The 18,505-nt window shown below is 39.1% G+C and overlaps 2 protein-coding genes across 2 annotated transcripts; both read right to left on the reverse strand.

Annotated features, from left to right (window-relative positions):
* Positions 1-2,666: 2,666 nt before the first annotated feature.
* Positions 2,667-3,901, reverse strand: LOC114473698 (nuclear RNA export factor 1-like). Its single transcript, XM_028463466.1, has one exon. It carries the CDS (start codon positions 3,732-3,734, stop codon positions 2,667-2,669), a length of 1,068 nt encoding a protein of 355 aa, XP_028319267.1. The 5' UTR covers positions 3,735-3,901.
* A 12,749-nt stretch (positions 3,902-16,650) lies between these two features.
* Positions 16,651-17,391, reverse strand: LOC114473699 (nuclear RNA export factor 1-like). Its single transcript, XM_028463467.1, has one exon. The coding sequence runs from the start codon at positions 17,347-17,349 to the stop codon at positions 16,651-16,653; it is 699 nt and encodes a 232-aa protein (XP_028319268.1). The 5' UTR covers positions 17,350-17,391.
* Between the last annotated feature and the right edge of the window lie 1,114 nt (positions 17,392-18,505).

The following is an 18,505-nucleotide window of genomic DNA, read 5'->3' on the forward strand; positions in this document are numbered from 1 at the left end:
TGCGCTACGAACGTCAGTCCGTTTATAGCAAAGTACGAATAAAAGCGCTGAAATGAATGAGAACCTGATCCGCGGTCCCCTTACGGGCCACCACTCTGTAACGATTCACCTGTCTTTTCCAAGGCAATAAAGCTACAACACACTTTCAGGTCACGGACGGATCGGTCTACCAGCAGGGATGAAAGCCGACACACACATTAACACATAAAATAGCTTTGGCTTATAGGTATTAGCCTTGTATTTCGGGCAGTTCAAAGCACATCCCACCCCAACGCTCGAGCGTAAACCCATGTACAACCAAAAACCAAACACAAAACTACGCCCTATGGCGCGAGAAAACTAGAGTTTATCAGTCCATCAAAAGTCCATGCACGCTGACGTCCAAAACCCCGATGCCTTGCTCCCACCGCAGGCTCGGTCAAACACCAAGCAGCTGCCCTCCCGTGCATCCGAAGTCGAACCAGATGATCCCAGCAGCTCCGCGAAGTCTTGTCCTACCCGTCAATGGATGATCGAGGAAACCCAACGGTACAATCCACAAAGAGGTATGCTCCACGGTATTGCAGCTCTGAGCAGTGTGTCGTTGGCGGGTGACGTCACAACACTAAGCGCCTGGCGCCCGCGACCTGATCACCTCATATAGGCGTGACAGCTCCCATTCACAATTACAGCTCCATTAATAAAACAGTACTACGAAAGAAAATGACCAAAATTAAATGATTTTATATCCACTGTGACCAGGTTCTGCACAATAAATGACATTTAAAAAAGGGTTGGCTCATCCCTGCTGGGTGACACACACGTAGGGACCTATGCGGTCCTTACAATGTTATTACATTAATGGAATTTGTCCTCTGCATTTAACCCATCCCTGAGGAGCAGTGGGCAGCCTTTTTGCCATTTTTCCTAATTTTATTATTTACTGATGGTATACATGATAAACCTATACCTATCCTATCCTCTTCATCTTTGGATCCATCTGTATAAATATCTATATAATTGTAATATTTACTATTTATATACTGACCTTGATGGTAAGTATTTGATATTAGCTGGTAAGGTCCTTAAAATGTACACATTTAAATCATATTCCATCAATTTCTTTTTTTTTTCTTCAGCCTCTCCCTCTGTCCTTGGAGAACTCACCAAGTTTTGGCTTGGGTGGGAATTCTCCTCAGACAAAATTAGAGTCAGTGTGGTGAGAGGGCCTTACTTTAAATCCCAAACCTGTTTTGGGACTGTCCATGTGCCTTGTCATTTTATGACTTTCAGCGGTTTTTTTTCAGAATAAATGGAGAGATGCATTGTGACATTCTCGACTGGTTTTAGTCTGGTACAATATATTACATACATATATAAATGTAACAGCTGCCAAGCCTGACACTTTGCGAGTGACAGTCACATAATTTGACGCATTCTCACACCACACTTGACATTTCACACGATTATTTCCCCAATCAATACTCTATTACTCTTACGTTGCTTCTGATTTTTTTTTTAATAATTGTGTGATGCCTGCCGTGGTTGGTTAGATTTAGGCACAAGGAAACATGGATTGGTCTTGGATTGGTTATCTTGGTCAGTCAATCAGAGTTACTCGAGCTATGGCAAGCCACGAGGACCAAAGTTTTTTCATAAAAAAATAGAGTATTGAATGGGGAAATATAAGCGTGAGAAATGTCAAGTGTGGCGTAAAAATGCGTCAAATTTGCTGACTGTCACTCTCAAAGTGTGAGGAATGGCAGCTCTGCTATAGAAAGCTGCTCAGGAATCAACACAACGTACTACTCTATCTGGTTTTACCTCCTCCAGCCATTGTAGACCTATAATAATAGCCATCATTTCTGCCGTATAAACTGACAACTGATCAGATTTCCCAATTTTTATATTTATTTTATTTATTCAGTTCATTTCCGACATGGTTGCAATTACTGATGATATACAAATACCTATCCTATCCTCTTCATCTTTGGATTCATCTGTTTAAATATCTATATAATTGTAATATTTCCTTTTTATATACTGACCTACCAAATATACCTTTCCCCATTCTCTTTTTAGTTAAATTAAATAAAAATCTCAACGTATGGAAACATCAAGTGTGGATATTACTAATAGGAGTAGGAGAGTTAATAAGTACATTTTCAATCTTATATTCTTTTACTTTTTCTTATATTTCCCAACCAAATTCATTGCCTTTAAAATAATGATATTCCCAACAATCTTCTATTACACTTTTGGCAAGATTAACACTATCACTTCCATGGAACCTACTCCTATATGTTAGCATGCGTTTATCACTTCTAAGGTTCTCCCTCAAAAATAATAATAATAATAAATAACAATTAATGATAATAATAATAATAATAATAATAATAATAATAATAATAATAATAATAATAATAATAATAATTACTATTATTATTATTATTATCATCAATAATAATAATCATAAATATTAGTATTTATTGATTAATCCTTTTTTTCAATAACTGTGGTTTTATTATATATAAAACGATTAACATGAGTCAACTTTGATTTTAATCAACACAAAATTGCAAAGACTTTTTTTTTTCTTCAACTTTTTATTTTAGAAAAGCCACGTCTGGGATCTTTCCCTCCGTCTTTAACTGAGTGAAGATCTGTGCTGCTCTGTTGGAGTCCCACTAGTTGTCCTGCAGACACATCAGGGAGAAGGCAGTGAGCATCTCCTGCTGGGGGGTAGTGAGGGTGGGCACTGGGCTGGAGGAAGGGGTCGGGGCAGGCGCCACAAAAGTGCTGCGGATCTGCTCTGTTGTAGCCATTCTATTGAAGAGTTGGTCATTGACGATGCACAAACCACAGTTCCTTGCTGGAACTGTGATGAAATCAGAGCCAAAGCAGCTGCCCTTGCAAGACGGGATAGTGGTGGGGGTTTCTACATCAAAGCCAATGGGTGGGGGGAGGTCATTTCCATTCAACTTCAGAAGCCGGGGAAACCTCTGGTGCACAGCACTGATGAATGAAGACTGGTCCTTGAAAAGGGCACAAAAAGGGTTTCTGACCAGCGACAGCTCTTCCAGTTTCAGCCCCTTCAACTTGTCCAGCTCATGTTCGCTTTTCAGTTTGTTGTGTGAAAGGTTCAGGGTCTTCAGATGAGGCACTTTGGTTACAAGCTTGCTGAGTTCATCCAGTCTTTGGATGCGGTTGTAACTGAGGTTCAAGCATGTCAACTCAGGAACGTTTTCTTCTATGATCTTTATGATGGCCTCCATGCTTGTTTGTCTGTTTAAAATTACTTTGATTTTTTGGGACACCAAGTCTGGGTCTGTATAAATGTTGTTTAGATCCAAAGCTTGGTGAGAGCCATCAAAACGTTTCGCCATACATTGCTTTAGATGCTCCAATTGTTCAGGCTTCAGAACAGAGCGCCTTTTTCTGCCACCACCTCCACCTTTGCCTCGCCGCCGACCTCTGTCGATACGGCCGTCTCCTCTCCGAAATACTCTTCCATAAGGATTGTATCTGTGCTGAGAACTGCTGTCCTGAAAGCTGTCGGTCATGGTCACATCTCCATCAATGTCGTAAAGGCTGGACCGGGGTCCAGGTCCTCCAAATCTAGCGAGGTGGTTCCTCCACTGCCGGTCTCTGCGTGACGACAGTCCTTTGTGGAAGCATCGGCCTCTGCGGTTTGAAAAATGCTGGGGTGCAGTTGTGTCATCATGTTCGTTGTAGTGGTGTACACTGTCCGCCATGTTCCTTAGGTCGTGTTGTCTTTCAAAGACAACTCGGCTCTGTCGGTCAATCCGTGAAAGAGGGACTTCTTTTTTTATCCGTACACAAGGTAAAAAACCCAACAAAAAGACCAGTAAACTCTGCCTCAATGTATCTGAGAGAAAAACACACACAGATGGCTGAGACACGACTATATGCAACTGCTAGTTTAGTACAGAGCAACTCCCGCTTTGAAGATGAAAAAAGATGAAAGCCTGAAAAAAGATGAAAGCCTTTGTCTTACAATTTCAAATAAGTAAAAACTATCATCAACAAACGTGAACAGTTGCCGTGGCTGCAAGATGAAAGGAAAAAAGTACCAAACACAATAACTTCAGTGTAGCTTCTTTTAGTCAGGGGTGGAAAGAGTACAAAAAAATCTTCTCAAGTAAAAGTATTGTTACTTTGATGACATTTTACCTAAAGTAGAGGTAAAATTACTGGTGTAAAAATCTTCTCGAGTAAAAGTAAAAAGTAGCTCACTTAAAATGTACTCAGAGTAAACGTTACTCAATTTTGTTTTGGGGGGGGGGGACTCTACGCTCCCATTCAATAAAAAAATAAAAAGACGTGTATTAAGCTCAAACTAAGTTCTTTTATTAATTAATATTAAAGAACACAATTTCAAAAGAACGTCCATGAGAACAAGACATTGTATGGCTAAACTGGATAAAATAAATTAAAAAAATGTCAACGATGTCAATTGGATGAGGTATGTGCTTGTGTCAATACATCCATTAAATCAACTCTGAAAGCAAGAAATGCGTACAGTAAGTTATATATACAGTATATATAAGTCCATAAAACATTCTAGGTGGAATGAGCCGAAGGAGGAAAAATTGATACTGACGTGCATGCGCCTACAAATACAATTTTATATTAATAATAATAATTGTAATTAAAATCACATGATCATTGCACAAAACTGCTGATCAATTGGCTACAACACCTGTAGATGTTAAAAAAAGAAATGCGCACACAATGCGTAAAGACGCACAGTGGCTTATCTGGCACTGCTGGAGTACGAGGCGCATGGGAGACTAGAGTCGGTGCAAGGCAGTATTAAATTGGGGGCATTACACCCCCGACCCCCCACCCACCAAAGTCTGCGCACTTCTGAGTGGGTGGGTCCACAACCTCCTCAGCAGTAATGGCTATAATGTAAGCAAACTTGCAAAACATCTTAACAACTACATTAGCCTGACAGTCAAGGATACATGAGGTTTGTTTGTCACATCCATACAGTATATACTACAAAGCTGCCAAGCATCACGCTTTGAGTGTGACAGTCATTATGTGACCCTTTCTCACACCACACGCCACACTTGACATTTTTAACGCTTATATTTCCTCTATTTTTTATTATTCTAATTGACTGAAAGAGATAACCAATCCCAGTCGTCTTGTCATAGCGGCTGCCTCTACTGTCCTCCTGGCTTCTTACTGCACAGTCTACGCTTACTGCATGCTACTGACTTGAAAACAAACCAATATGGCAACCAAACAACACATCTGCTGAATAATAAGTGTTGGCCTGTCACTGGTGACGTACGAGGATATGATAGGCTGTTTCCACACGCTGGTTCCACCCGTGTGTTAGCTGATTGGATGTTTGTGTGTTTCTGTCGGCTGAACACAGACATGAATACGTACTAAACTGAGACAGCTCCGATTCGATTGAATTACAATTCAAAACAAACAAACAAGCTGAAGTTCTGTCTTACCCAGAAGCTCACACCGTTACAAACACTAGACAACACACTCACCATGGATGAAGCACCGGACCAGAGCGGGGAGTTTGCTGTAGCGTTGATTGTCAGTGGCATCAGTAATTTTGCTCAGAAAAACAATCTCCAAAAGTCACATTTGGAACTATTTTGGCTTTAAACAAGGTAGAGAGGTAAAGAGGCGCTTCCATCAAGCTATAAGAGCCAAAGGAGGGAACTCATCAAACCTCATAAAACACCTGCCGTGTCGTCACGTGTATTAGTTCTCATTGGCTAATAATAGTTAAAGGATGTCAAAGTATAACGCACCTACAAAATGCATAAAAATATAGTTTTCACAGTGAATCAGTTCCTGTTTATTGTATTTTATCCTCTATGGTTTATTATGTTGGAGAAGAAACATGATTGTCAAATAGATTTTTTAAAAAGACAGTGGATTTGTTATCCTAAGTTAATCATTTATATAGTTATACTGTGCCCTCCGTCTGAATTTAGTGCTCTCATTTTGTTGTGATGCAGCAAAGTGAGTGACGTCACGTGAATCAACAAAACAGACCATAGACTTATACACATTCTATTGGCTGATCCTAACAACAGCTTTATGGTACGTTCAATAGCACAAATGTCCCGTCCGGGTGCTGGATTTATGTTACTCTGTAACGAATCTATTTCAAATGTAACAAAGTACTGTTACTTGAAACAAAATGTACTTGAGTAAAAGTAAAATTACAGACTTTAAAAAGTCCTCAAAAAAGTAGAAGTACACAAAAAGCTACTCAATTACAGTAACGAGAGTAAATGTAATTCGTTACTTTCCACCCCTGCTTTTAGCGCTAGTGATTGGGTTGGACAAATTCTCTTACTGAATGGAGTATATAGAAATTAAACAATATTTGTGTATTTTAAAAGCTTAAACTCTGATGAGGAATGGCTGCTGCAGGTAAGAGACTTTACTGATGTTACAAATTATTGTTTCAAATGTATTTTTACTCAGGTTTTAATATATTGAACATTTAAAAAAAAAACTGTTCAATATTTTATGGAGATTATACTGTTTTGAACAGTTTGAGAGTATTTCTGTGCCTATGGTGTGTACATATATTACATAAAATAAGGGTGTTTGACTTCAATTTTCACAGAATGAATGAGATACAGCAGGACAATAATAATAATATAAATACCGTATTTTTTGGACTATAAGGCGCACTGGTTTGTTATTATTATTATTATTATTATTTTTATTATTATTTTTATTATTATTATTATTATTATTATTATTATTATTAATACACATTAAGCAAAACAAAATAGTCAGATAACTCAAACTTTATTCAACTCATTAACAATAACTCTCAACATTGTTCAGGTTTAACACATAAAATACAGAACATTACTCTCACTTTTTCAGTTCAGTATGTTGAAGCACAGTACAGGTACATATCACTCCGCGAGGCGCCTGACTACGTTAGCCCTAAAGCGCCAAAAATCCATCAAGCAGTGCAGCTTCATAGTTTACTGTAGTTTTACAAAAACATTTTGACATATTAATTTCATACATAAGGCGCACCTGATTATAAGGCGCACTGTCCATTTTTGAGAAAATTAAAGGATTTTAAGTGCGCCATAAAGTCCGGAAAATACAGTAAATAAAAGCTTATTTGCTAATCTTCTCATCAAAGATACTCAACATGTTCAACATGACACGTGGAAATGGAGGTTGTCCAGGAATTCTAGTATCTAGGGGTTATCCTTGATCCAACACTGTCGTTCAAAAGTCCCAGAAAAATAGTTGCTCCTGTGCTTCAATATAATAATTGAAATTGCCATCATATTCGGAACAACCTGAATTTGAATGCAGCAAAAACATATTTTTATTCCATGATAATTTCTCATATTGATAACTGCCTAACTAGGTGGTCACTTGCATGCCCCACAACAGTTACAACCATTGAAAACCTCTACAAACGAGCTCTAAAAATGTTTGATAAAAAACCCTTACCCCACCATTACTGTGACGTTCTGAAAAATCACAGACTACTAGATATTAACAACATGATTAAACTTAAAAGAGCAGGTCTAATTTACAAACTCCTGCATTCCCTCGCTCCCCCGCCTTTAAAGGAGTCTATTAAATGTAAAGAACATTCTGAAAGGTCATCACGCGCCACCACGAGAGGGGACATGGTGATACCTCACAGACGTACTACCTTTGGCAAAACTGTACTATCTGTCCAAGGCAGAAACCTGTGGAATAGTCCACCGATAACACTGAGAAAATGCCCAACATTCTGCTTTTTTAAAGCTCAAATGAAATAGTGGTTATGGTCAAATCAAACCTGTTCTCACTCATAGCAACACTGGGTTGAGTGCATTAGTAGAGGGATATGGGCAATTTGGAATTTCCGTCTCATTCGGAACAACCTGAATTTGAATGCTGCAAAAACAATTGCGTCTGTGCGCACTGTGTGAATGCACTGATGAATATTCTGCTTGCTTTTAAAATATATTCCCCCAAAATAATCCCCCGTTTTAACTAAAAAAAACAAACAAAAAAAAACTGTAATTTGATTACACGTTTTTTTATATACTGTCACAGATCACAGTTAAATGTTTTTCGTATAATGATTACGCAACACTGTTACTTGTAATCTGTTACTCCCCGAGCCTGCTAATACATAGCGACTGCAAGCAGGTATCGCTTGAACAGGTATCAACTAGTCAGCCTGGACAGAAAGACCGTCTTTACTTTGACATTGCTTTTACCAACTGCTTGAGTCATGAAGTAAAAGCAATGTCAAAACGTAAATGGAAAAGACACAGACAAAACAGAAAAAGCAATGACAAAATGGAAAAAGCAAAAACTACATGGAAAAAGAATATACTACTTTTTCATTATTTATTCTCTTTATATTTAAACATTTTTATTATTGATTCTCTTTTTATTTACAAATTTGTATTATGGATTGCTTTATATTTCCACATGCATTTCCTTTAAATTTTGGCACTCCTGTGATTCCATAGGATTTAACCACATGGATTCCATTATGAATAAAAGCAGCTACTTCACAAATCCAGCCACAAACAAACTGGATGTAAGCTTCCAGTCCCTTGACACTTTTCATGTGGTCCATTGTGCATGAGCTAGATGGGTAGACGAGGTAGTTCACAATTGTTTCTCATATGTTGCAATAGGATTACTATTGCAACAACACATCATCAGTAGGGTAAAACTAACCTGTCTCACGACGGTCTATGTCAGGATAAGTCACTTCCGGGAAATAAGGGACATCTTCATTCCATTTGTCAACAGGAACGTTGTAGGGGTCATTCCCGCCGATCAGACCCAGCTTCCCCAGCATCTGGTAGAGTGTCAACATAAGCTGTGGCCTCCGACATATTGAAGTCAAACGAAGACGACCTTCGACAATTGTTTAGCACATGGGCTGCTTTCAATAAGTCAAAAAAATTTTTTTCAAGTAAACACACCCACGAAGGTGTATCCGTATAGGGCCGCCATCTTCTAAGATGGCGCTGGGTCAAAATGCCTTGACGTCAGTCGCAAGAGTCTATAGTGACATCTGTGGATATCCAAAAATGCAGCTGTATGTAAGATTACAGTAAATAATTATGCTGTTATATGTCAATGAGCTTTCAGTGCTCAATTGTACCAAGTAACAGAGATTGAACTAGGTTCATTTGAACATTTTTATCAAGAAACAAGTTTTTGCAGCGTGTTTGTGCCAACACGATGCTGCCTTCACGTCCTGTGGGGAAGATGATTCTTTCACTTGTAAACTGGAATTTACGAGTGCATTAAGTGTTTTTGATGCTGGTGGGCACACAGTTCATAAACTAAAAACAAAGTAACTCCACATGAGTCGCCTACTTTTTATGAGGCAGAATATCTTAAAATGCATTTTCTATTACCATCATTGACTCTTATGAAGACTGGCACCCTGTCCAGGGTGTACCCCCGCCTAACGCCCAGTGTGAGCCAGAGATAGGCACCGGCAGACCCACGTGACCCTGAAAAACAGGAACAAGTGGGTCAGAAAATGGATAGATAGATGGACTCTTATCAATGTAACAGTTTGAAAAGTAGAGTTTGTCATTTGATAAGCTTTAAGTGGCAAAGTGGAGTACTATAGTTAACTCAAAATGTTTTATATTTTCTTTAACACAAAAGTGTAAGTATCAGATTTATATACAGATTTTCACAGTGAAATGATTTTGGCTGTTTTTGTATTATTGCTCTCTTTACTGTCAAGCTTGATTGAGACAAAATTTTGACGAAGCAGCAGAGGGATGATATAAACAACCTGGGTTCTTCCTGGGACCTGCCTCATCTGAGATGAGATGAGATGAGATGAGTTTATTTGTCATTGCACATGTTACAGAGCAACGAAATCACATTTCAGTTTGATCCCGTCCAAGAAAACATGAAAAGACAATCATAAACATGGGAGCACAGGAGCGGGAGAACTGTGGTTCGCCACCAGGGCGGCGCCCCTTATTCAGATGAGAAATGGGATAACAAACGATGGGGAGGAAGAAGAGATAAAAAAAGGCAAAAACCAAACTAGGCCCTTGTAGAGAGGGGCAGAGTTTGGGATCATGAAAAAAAACTCTTCAGCAACATTGCGACAGAAACCCACAAACACAACATTCAATTCAATACAACAGAACGTTAGCACAGGGGATGGGTCTTTAGGATGGGTAGTTTGCAGGTCAGCCACAGTGTGGCGCTGCCCTTATGGCGCACCTCCTACTGACCAACCGCTGGGAGGGAGGAGGGTTGGAGCAAGAAGAGACAGTGACAATATAGGATATGTAGTGATGTAGGGGGAGTGAAAGTGTTCGTTGAGATAAGCCTGTTTACTCAGACTCTGCTGCTGACTCTCACATAGAGATGACCTCGAGAGTTCGTTGGCAGAGCCGGGACCAGGTGTACATGAAAAGTGAGGGAAAGGTCAGAGCGTCTTATCAACATTCCGTCCTTGGAGAGTTTGGAGAGAAGAAAACAGACCACAGGCTGCTCATTCAGGGGGGGGCCGAATGAGAATAGAGAAGGTGTTTTGAGACGGGCTAGCCATAACATGGCTGCCAGCCCTACTGTTCCTGGTCAGTTCGATAAGTAATCCAATAGTGTGGCCATATCCTGTGAGACAAACTATCCTCCTCTAAAGTTCCACGGTGGAATCCATCTGAGAGAGTTCATAGAGTTTGGCTCCTTTCTTCGTTAACTGCGGCTTCCAATAGTGCTGCCAACGTAATCCAATTTTTTGCAGGAAAATGCCAGATCCATCAGCATAAGACCCGATATATACATTCCAATCTGGTGATGGATGTCTTCCACATCCTCAGGACTTGTGAACTCTCCCATTTCCCGTCCTTCTAATAGAGAAATTTGACCAAAAAGCGAAAGAAAGACCAGATAATCAATTCCATGTCTAGATTCAGGATTGGGATGCTGATAGAGGCTCCTGTTATTATCGACAAAAGAGCAGCAAGCAGGGAAAATTTGGGAGAGGGAAAAAAATAGCGTCCGTCTCCTCTGAGAGCAAGTGCAGAAAAAAAAAAGCAAAATCGCCATTGGTTGTTCTAGCAGCTTGTGAACAACCAATGAGGTGAGGTGAGATTAGTTGAAAATTGAAAATTGACTTTATTAATGTTTCATATTTGTTTCATATTTGTGTAATTTGTCTACGTAAATTTTTTTTAATTTAATGTCAAATTATATTTGACAGGTAATTAGACAAAGACTTTGCCAGATAAAGCAAATCAAGAAAGGACTAAAAACAAACAAGTGTTTAACCTACTCAAGAAAGGCCTGACACAGCTCAAAATCTTTTTCCTTGTCGAGCAGAGGCTGCACCCACTGCTCAGGTGAGAAGGAAGCACTTTGTGCGTGCTCAATTAAAAATGTTAAAATTAGTTCAGTTGAATGTATTTTAATGAACATCTTAAGCGACAACACAGTATTATGATTTTTTTTGCATTTTTCAAAAAATCTCACTGCCTTAGGCATCTATATATTATTTATTTGATTTATTTATTTATTTTTAATTATAATATAATTATAAATTATATATTTTTCCATTTCCAATAGCCTACAGTACCTATAACTTTGAAAGTGTCCGCATTTTGTGGGCATTTTTTGCCCAAATTACTAAATAGCGCTACTTCCTGGAACAGCTGCACAGTCTTTTTTTTCTTTTTCACTCCGCTGTAAGGCAGAGGGAGGCCACTGCCTCCGTTCCCATTGCGTGTTTTTACGTGTTTTTACGTGTTTGCGCATGCGCAGTCAGGTCCCCAAGATGACAACCATTTACGTGCAAAGGCAGTGTAGAGCGCTATGCTAAATGCTCTACGTAAGTTCACAGTACATGAGTGAATTGATATCACATGACCGCTGCTGCTACGTTCTCTAGCGAGTGGGCGGGATAACACTACAGTCATGATGACAGCGCTAAAGACAATAGAGAAACTTTGTTTTGAGGAAAAACGACAGTTTTTAAAAGATGGGAGACCAACACTGAGTTACCAGACCTTCAGCAAAAGTAAGGTCAGAACATGATTCATACTTTTCACAGTGAATGGAACAAAAGGAAGGATTGACTTTGTGGATGCTCCTCACTGAGGCTGTTCTGAGTTGTTTTTGTCATTTTTCTCCGTGTTTCTGTTTCCAACACAAACAACGACTGCGCTGCCGTGTCATGAGATATATGTTGTTGGGAGAGTATGGAGGCTATATTAAAAATTATTTATGTTTCTTTAATAGTGTTTATGATGTTGATTTTGTTAGATGGCTAAATACTTGTTCATGTGGATCTTATTGGGTTTTTTCTTTCTTAATATGAATTATTTATTTGGTTAAGCGCATTGAGATGACTTTGTTGGAAATTGCTTTATACAAATAAAATTGATTTGAATTGAATTAACACTTGACAGCAGAAACATATGAAATTGTCATTGGTGGTCTCGATTTGCAACGTGCCTACCCAACCCTAGTGGTCACGGCACGTCACTGCTATAGGGACAGTATTGATGATTTATAAAACCTGAAGTTCACTAACAGGCTGTAAGACGTGATCAACTCAGGACTAAAACAAATGGTCCAAGTATCCGGTTTACGTTTGTGCACAGGAATTATACTATGGATAAAAGGTCAACTTGAAAGTTAGTGTCATTGCATGTTTTTGTATGTAATGTATTTAAAGATTGTATAAAGCTGTTTTGCACTGATGTCAGCTGCACAAACAGTGGTTATAAAAGTGTTATTTCTAAGGTAATCATGGCTGCTGTGGCCTGTCGGTACCATAATGGAGACAGAAATGTTAAGTGTTTTGAAATGATTTTCCCATTTGTTAGGCAAACATTTATCATGTTGCGTGGCCAGGAGGGAGCAGCGATAGTGACGAGGACTGCCCCCCAGGTACTAGACAGGAGTGTTGGCTTTCTTCTGCAATTAATAGAGACTTCAGTATTTGATATTAGCTGGTAAGGTCCTTAAAATGTACAGCCTCTCCCTCTGTCCTTGGAGAACTCACCAAGTTTTGGCTTGGGTGGGAATTCTCCTTAGGCAAAATTAGAGTCAGTGTGGTGAGAGGGCCTTACTTTAAATCCCAAACCTGTTTTGGGACTGTCCATGTGCCTTGTCATTTTATGACTTTCAGTGTTTTTTTCGGAAAAAATGGAGAGATGCATTGTGACATACTCAACTGGTTTTAGTCTGGTACAATATTTTACATACATATATAAATGGAACAGCTGCCAAGCCTGACGCTTTGAGAGTGACAGTCACGTAATTTGACGCATTCTCACGCCACACTTGACATTTCACATGCTTATTTCCCCAATCAATACTCTATTACTCTTACGTTGCTTCTGATTTTTTTTTAATAATTGTGTGATGCCTGCCGTGGTTGGTTAGTTTTAGGCTCAAGGAGACATGGATTGGTCTGGGATGGGTTATCTCGGTCAGTCAATCGGAGTTACTTGAGCTACGGCAAGCCACGAGGACCAAAGTTTTTTCAGAAAAAAATGGAGGATTGAATGGGGAAATATAAGCGTGAGAAATGTCAAGTGTGGGGTGTGGTGTGAAAATGCGTCAAATTTGCTGAATGTCACTCTCAAAGCGTGAGGAATGGCAGCTCTGCTATAGAAAGCTGCTAAGAAATCAATACAACATACTACTCTATCTGGTTTTACTTCCTCTACCCATTGTAGACCTATAATAATAGCCATTATTTCTGCAGTATAAACTGACAACTGATCAGATTTCCCAATTTTTATATTTATTTTATTTATTTTATTTATTCAGTTCATTTCCGACATGGTTGCAATCACAGCAATTCACTTTGACATTTTTTTTTTTTTTTTGTCTTTTTGCATGCCGGAAAGGGCGACGGAAAAACGCATTTTGCTTATCTAGATCCGTCCCCTGATTTGAACACAGATAATTTTACATCAAACCTCGTTTCTTCCCTGGTCAAAGATTCTTATCTTCTTCATACCATAATTTCATCTTTTCATTTATGTTTTTTTTTTTCATTTTTATGTGATGAGTTCTCGTCTGCAGTCATTGTTCCTGTTGTTACTCCTCCTCACTGTCCTTTTTCTCCTTATCTCCTTGAGCTTTCTTTTCCAGTCGTTGTTTACGTTCCTCCAACTCTCCAAACGAAAAGTTCTTCTCAATGACCAGTTGATGAGTTCCGTGTCAGCGCTGTGTTGTTCGATGAAGAGTTGACTTGGGACTTGTATGCGTGTAGGAATATCCTCCGTGTTTTCTCCTTTAACCTTGTCAGATTTTCGGATTGTTGTGTCTCTGCATCAAGGCTATTCCAGAGGTTCATGGCTCTATACACTGTACTATGTTTCCCAACGTTCGATTTGACCCTGTCTAGTCGAAACACGTTATTATGTCTGAAGTTGTAGGAATTTTGATTGTATGTGAACATTTTTGTATTTGATGTGTAGTTTTTTAAATGATGCCCTAAATGCGTGTATTTGTGTGTTGTAGGTATTATTTCTTGCAGTTTTAGGTATTTTTGCCTTCTCAATAATTTGTTTGTGTGTGTGTTGTGTGGTGCTTATGTAAAATTCTTATAGCCTTTTTTTGTAGTTTAAATAATGTTTCAGATGCGTTTTGTAGTTATTTCCCATATTTTGGAGCAGTAATTTAATGCGATGCTATGAGTGAAAATAGATGTTTTTAGTGATTTGGTATGTAGGATTTGTTGAAGCTTCCATAGCTTCCATCATCACTCAGACCTCAAGTGGGAGCTGAACATCAGCCCCCTTATCAAAAAAGCTCAACAGAGGATGTACTTCCTGCGGCAGCTGAAGAAGTTCAGTCTGCCAACAAAGATGATGGTGAACTTCTACAGCTCCATCATCCAGTCCATCCTCTGCTCCTCATCACATCTGGTACGCTGCAGCTACGGCCAAGGTCAAGGCCCAGACTGCAGCGTATCATCCACTCTGCAGAGAAGGTCATCGGCTGCAATCTGCCCTCCCTCCAGGACCTGTACGCCTCCAGGATTTTGAGGCGTGCAGGAAAGATTGTGGCCGACCCCTCCCATCCCGTTCATAAACTGTTTAAATCTCTCCCTGGAAGAAGGTGTCGGTCCATCAGGACCAGAACCTCCAGACATAAAAACAGCTTCTTTCCCTCTGCCACCATCCACTTGAACACACCCCAAGTCACCCACTGAACCCCCCCCACCCGATCACCACCTCTATGATGATATTATCTGCTGCACTGTATATATATATATATATATATATATTTATATTTATCCTATTTATCCTTTATTCTCTATCTATCCTTTATTTATCCATCATCCTTTATATTTATCATTATTATTATTTTTGTTGCTGGGTTGTTCTTTGTTTTTTTTTGTTTTTGGTTTTTTGTTTTGTCCACCAACTACCAAGACAAATTCCTTGTACTGTCCTTAAAACTGTACATGGCCATTAAAACATTTATGATTCTGATTCTGAGGATGTAACTGCTTTTGGCAACCTTGTTTTTAACTATTTGTATATGTTTTTTCCAGGTCAGCTTGTCGTCCATCCACACTCCTAGTACCCTATATTCTTTTACTTGTTCTATTATTTCCATGTTTAGTTACAGTCTTATTTCTCCTATTATTGTTTTCTTTCCGAAATTGATGAATTGTTGTTTTGCTGACGTTTAGGGCAAGTTTTTACATCTAACCATGTCTGGATTTTTGATAATTCTTCATTTGTTGAATCTATTAAGATTTTAATGTCTTTACCTGAGCATAGGATGGTTGTGTCTTCTGTGAACAACGTTAGTTTGAGGCTATTTGAGACTTTGAAAATGTCGTTTATGTATAAAATGAACAGTTTTGGCCCTAAAATTGAACCCTGTGGCACACCATTTACTGATGATATACATATACCTATCCTATCCTCTTCATCTTTGGCTCCATCTGTTTAAATATCTATACAATTGTAATATTTCCTTTTTATATACTGACCTACCAAATATACCTTTCCCCATTCTCTTTTTAGTTAAATTAAATTAAAATCTCAATGTATGTAAACATCCAAATGGGGATATTACTAATAGGAGTAGGAGAGTTAATAAGTACATTTTCAATCTTATATTCTTTTACTTTTTCTTATATTTCCCAACCAAATTCATTGCCTTTAAAATAATGATATTCCCAAAAATCTTCTATTACACTTTTGGCAAGATTAAAACTATCACTTCCATGTAACCTACTCCAATATGTTAGCATGCGTTTACCACTTCTAAGGTTCTCCCTCAATAATAATAATAATAATAATAATATAATAATTAATAATAAATAACAATAACAAAAATAATAATAATAATAATAATAATAATAATAATAATAATTATTATTATTATTATTATTATTATTATTTTATATTATTATTTTATTATCAATAATAATAATCATAATTATTAGTATTTATTGATTAATCCTTTTTTTCAATAACTGTGGTTTTACTATATATAAAACGATTAACATGAGTCAACTTTGATTTTATTCAACACAAAATTGAAAAGACTTTTTTTTTCTTAAACTTTTTATTTTAGAAAAGCCACGTCTGGGATCTTTCCCTCCGTCTTTAATTGAGTGAAGATCTGTGCTGCTCTGTTGGAGTCCCACTAGTTGTCCTGCAGACACATCAGGGAGAAGGCAGTGAGCATCTCCTGCTGGGGGGTAGTGAGGGTGGGCACTGGGCTGGAGGAAGGGGTCGGGGCAGGCGCCACAAAAACGCTGCGGATCTGCTCTGTTGTAGACATTCTATTGAAGAGTTGGTCATTGACGATGCACAAACCACAGTTCCTTGCTGGAACTGTGATAAAATCAGAGCCAAAGCAGCTGCCCTTGCAAGACGGGATAGTGGTGGGGGTTTCTACATCAAAGCCAATGGGTGGGGGGAGGTCATTTCCATTCAACTTCAGAAGTCGGGGAAACCTCTGGCGCACAGCACTGATGAATGAAGACTGGTCCTTGAAAAGGGCACAAAAAGGGTTTCTGACCAGCCACAGTTCTTCCAGTTTCAGCCCCTTCAACTTGTCCAGCTCATGTTCGCTTTTCAGTTTGTTGTGTGAAAGGTTCAGGGTCTTCAGATGAGGCACTTTGGTTACAAGCTTGCTGAGTTCATCCAGTCTTTGGATGCGGTTGTTACTGAGGTTCAAGCATGCCAACTCAGGAATGTTTTCTTCTATGATCTTTATGATGGCCTCCATGCTTGTTTTTCTGTTTAAAATTACTTTGATTTTTTGGGACACCAAGTCTGGGTCTGTATAAATGTTGTTTAGATCCAAAGCTTGGTGAGAGCCATCAAAACGTTTCGCCATACATTGCTTTAGATGCTCCAATTGTTCAGGCTTCAGAACAGAGCGCCTTTTTCTGCCAACACCTCCACCTTTGCCTCGCTGCCGACCTCTGTCGATACGGCCGTCTCCTCTCCGAAATACTCTTCCATAAGGATTGTATCTGTGCTGAGAACTGCTGTCCTGAAAGTTGTCGGTCATGGTCACATCTCCATCAATGTCATAAAGGCTGGACCACGGTCCAGGTCCTCCAAATCTAGCGAGGTGGTTCCTCCACTGCCGGTCTCTGCGTGACGACAGTCCTTTGTGGAAGCATCGGCCTCTGCGGTTTAAAAAATGCTGGGGTGCAGTTGTGTCATCATGTTCGTTGTAGTGGTGTACACTGTCCGCCATGTTCCTTAGATCGTGTTGTCTTTCAAAGACAACTCGGCTCTGTCGGTCAATCCGTGAAAGAGGGACTTCTTTTTTTATCCGAACACAAGGTAAAAAACCCAACAAAAAGACCAGTAAACTCTGCCTCAATGTATCTGAGAGAAAAACACACACAGATGGCTGAGACACGACTATATGCAACTGCTAGTTTAGTACAGAGCAACTCCTGCTTTTAAGATGAAAAAAGATGAAAGCCTGAAAAAAGATGAAAGCCTAAAAAAGATGAAAGCCTTAGTCTTACAATTTCAAATAAGTAAAAACTATCACCAACAAACGTGAACAGTTGCCGTGGCTGCAAGATGAAAGGAAAAAAGTACCAAACACAATAACTTCAGTTTAGCTTCTTTTAGTCAGGGGTGGAAAGAGTACAAAAAAAATCTTCTCAAGTAAAAGTATTGTTACTTTGATTACATTTTACTTAAAGTAGAGATAAAAGTGGCTTATCTGGCACTGCTGGAGTACGAGGCGCGTGGGAGACTAGAGTCGGCGCCAGGCAGGATTAAATTGGGGGCATTACACCCCCGACCCCCCACCCACCAAAGTCTGCGCACTTCTGAGTGGGTGGGTCCACAACCTCCTCAGCAGTAATGGCTATAATGTAAGCAAACTTGCAAAACATCTTAACGACTACATTAGCCTGACAGTCAAGGATACATGAGGTTTGTTTGTCACATACATACAGTATATACTACAAAGCTGCCAAGCATCACGCTTTGAGTGTGACAGTCATTGTGTGACCCCGGTGTGT

Source organism: Gouania willdenowi, chromosome 12 (assembly GCF_900634775.1).
Source record: "Gouania willdenowi chromosome 12, fGouWil2.1, whole genome shotgun sequence".
NCBI lineage: Eukaryota > Metazoa > Chordata > Actinopteri > Blenniiformes > Gobiesocidae > Gouania > Gouania willdenowi.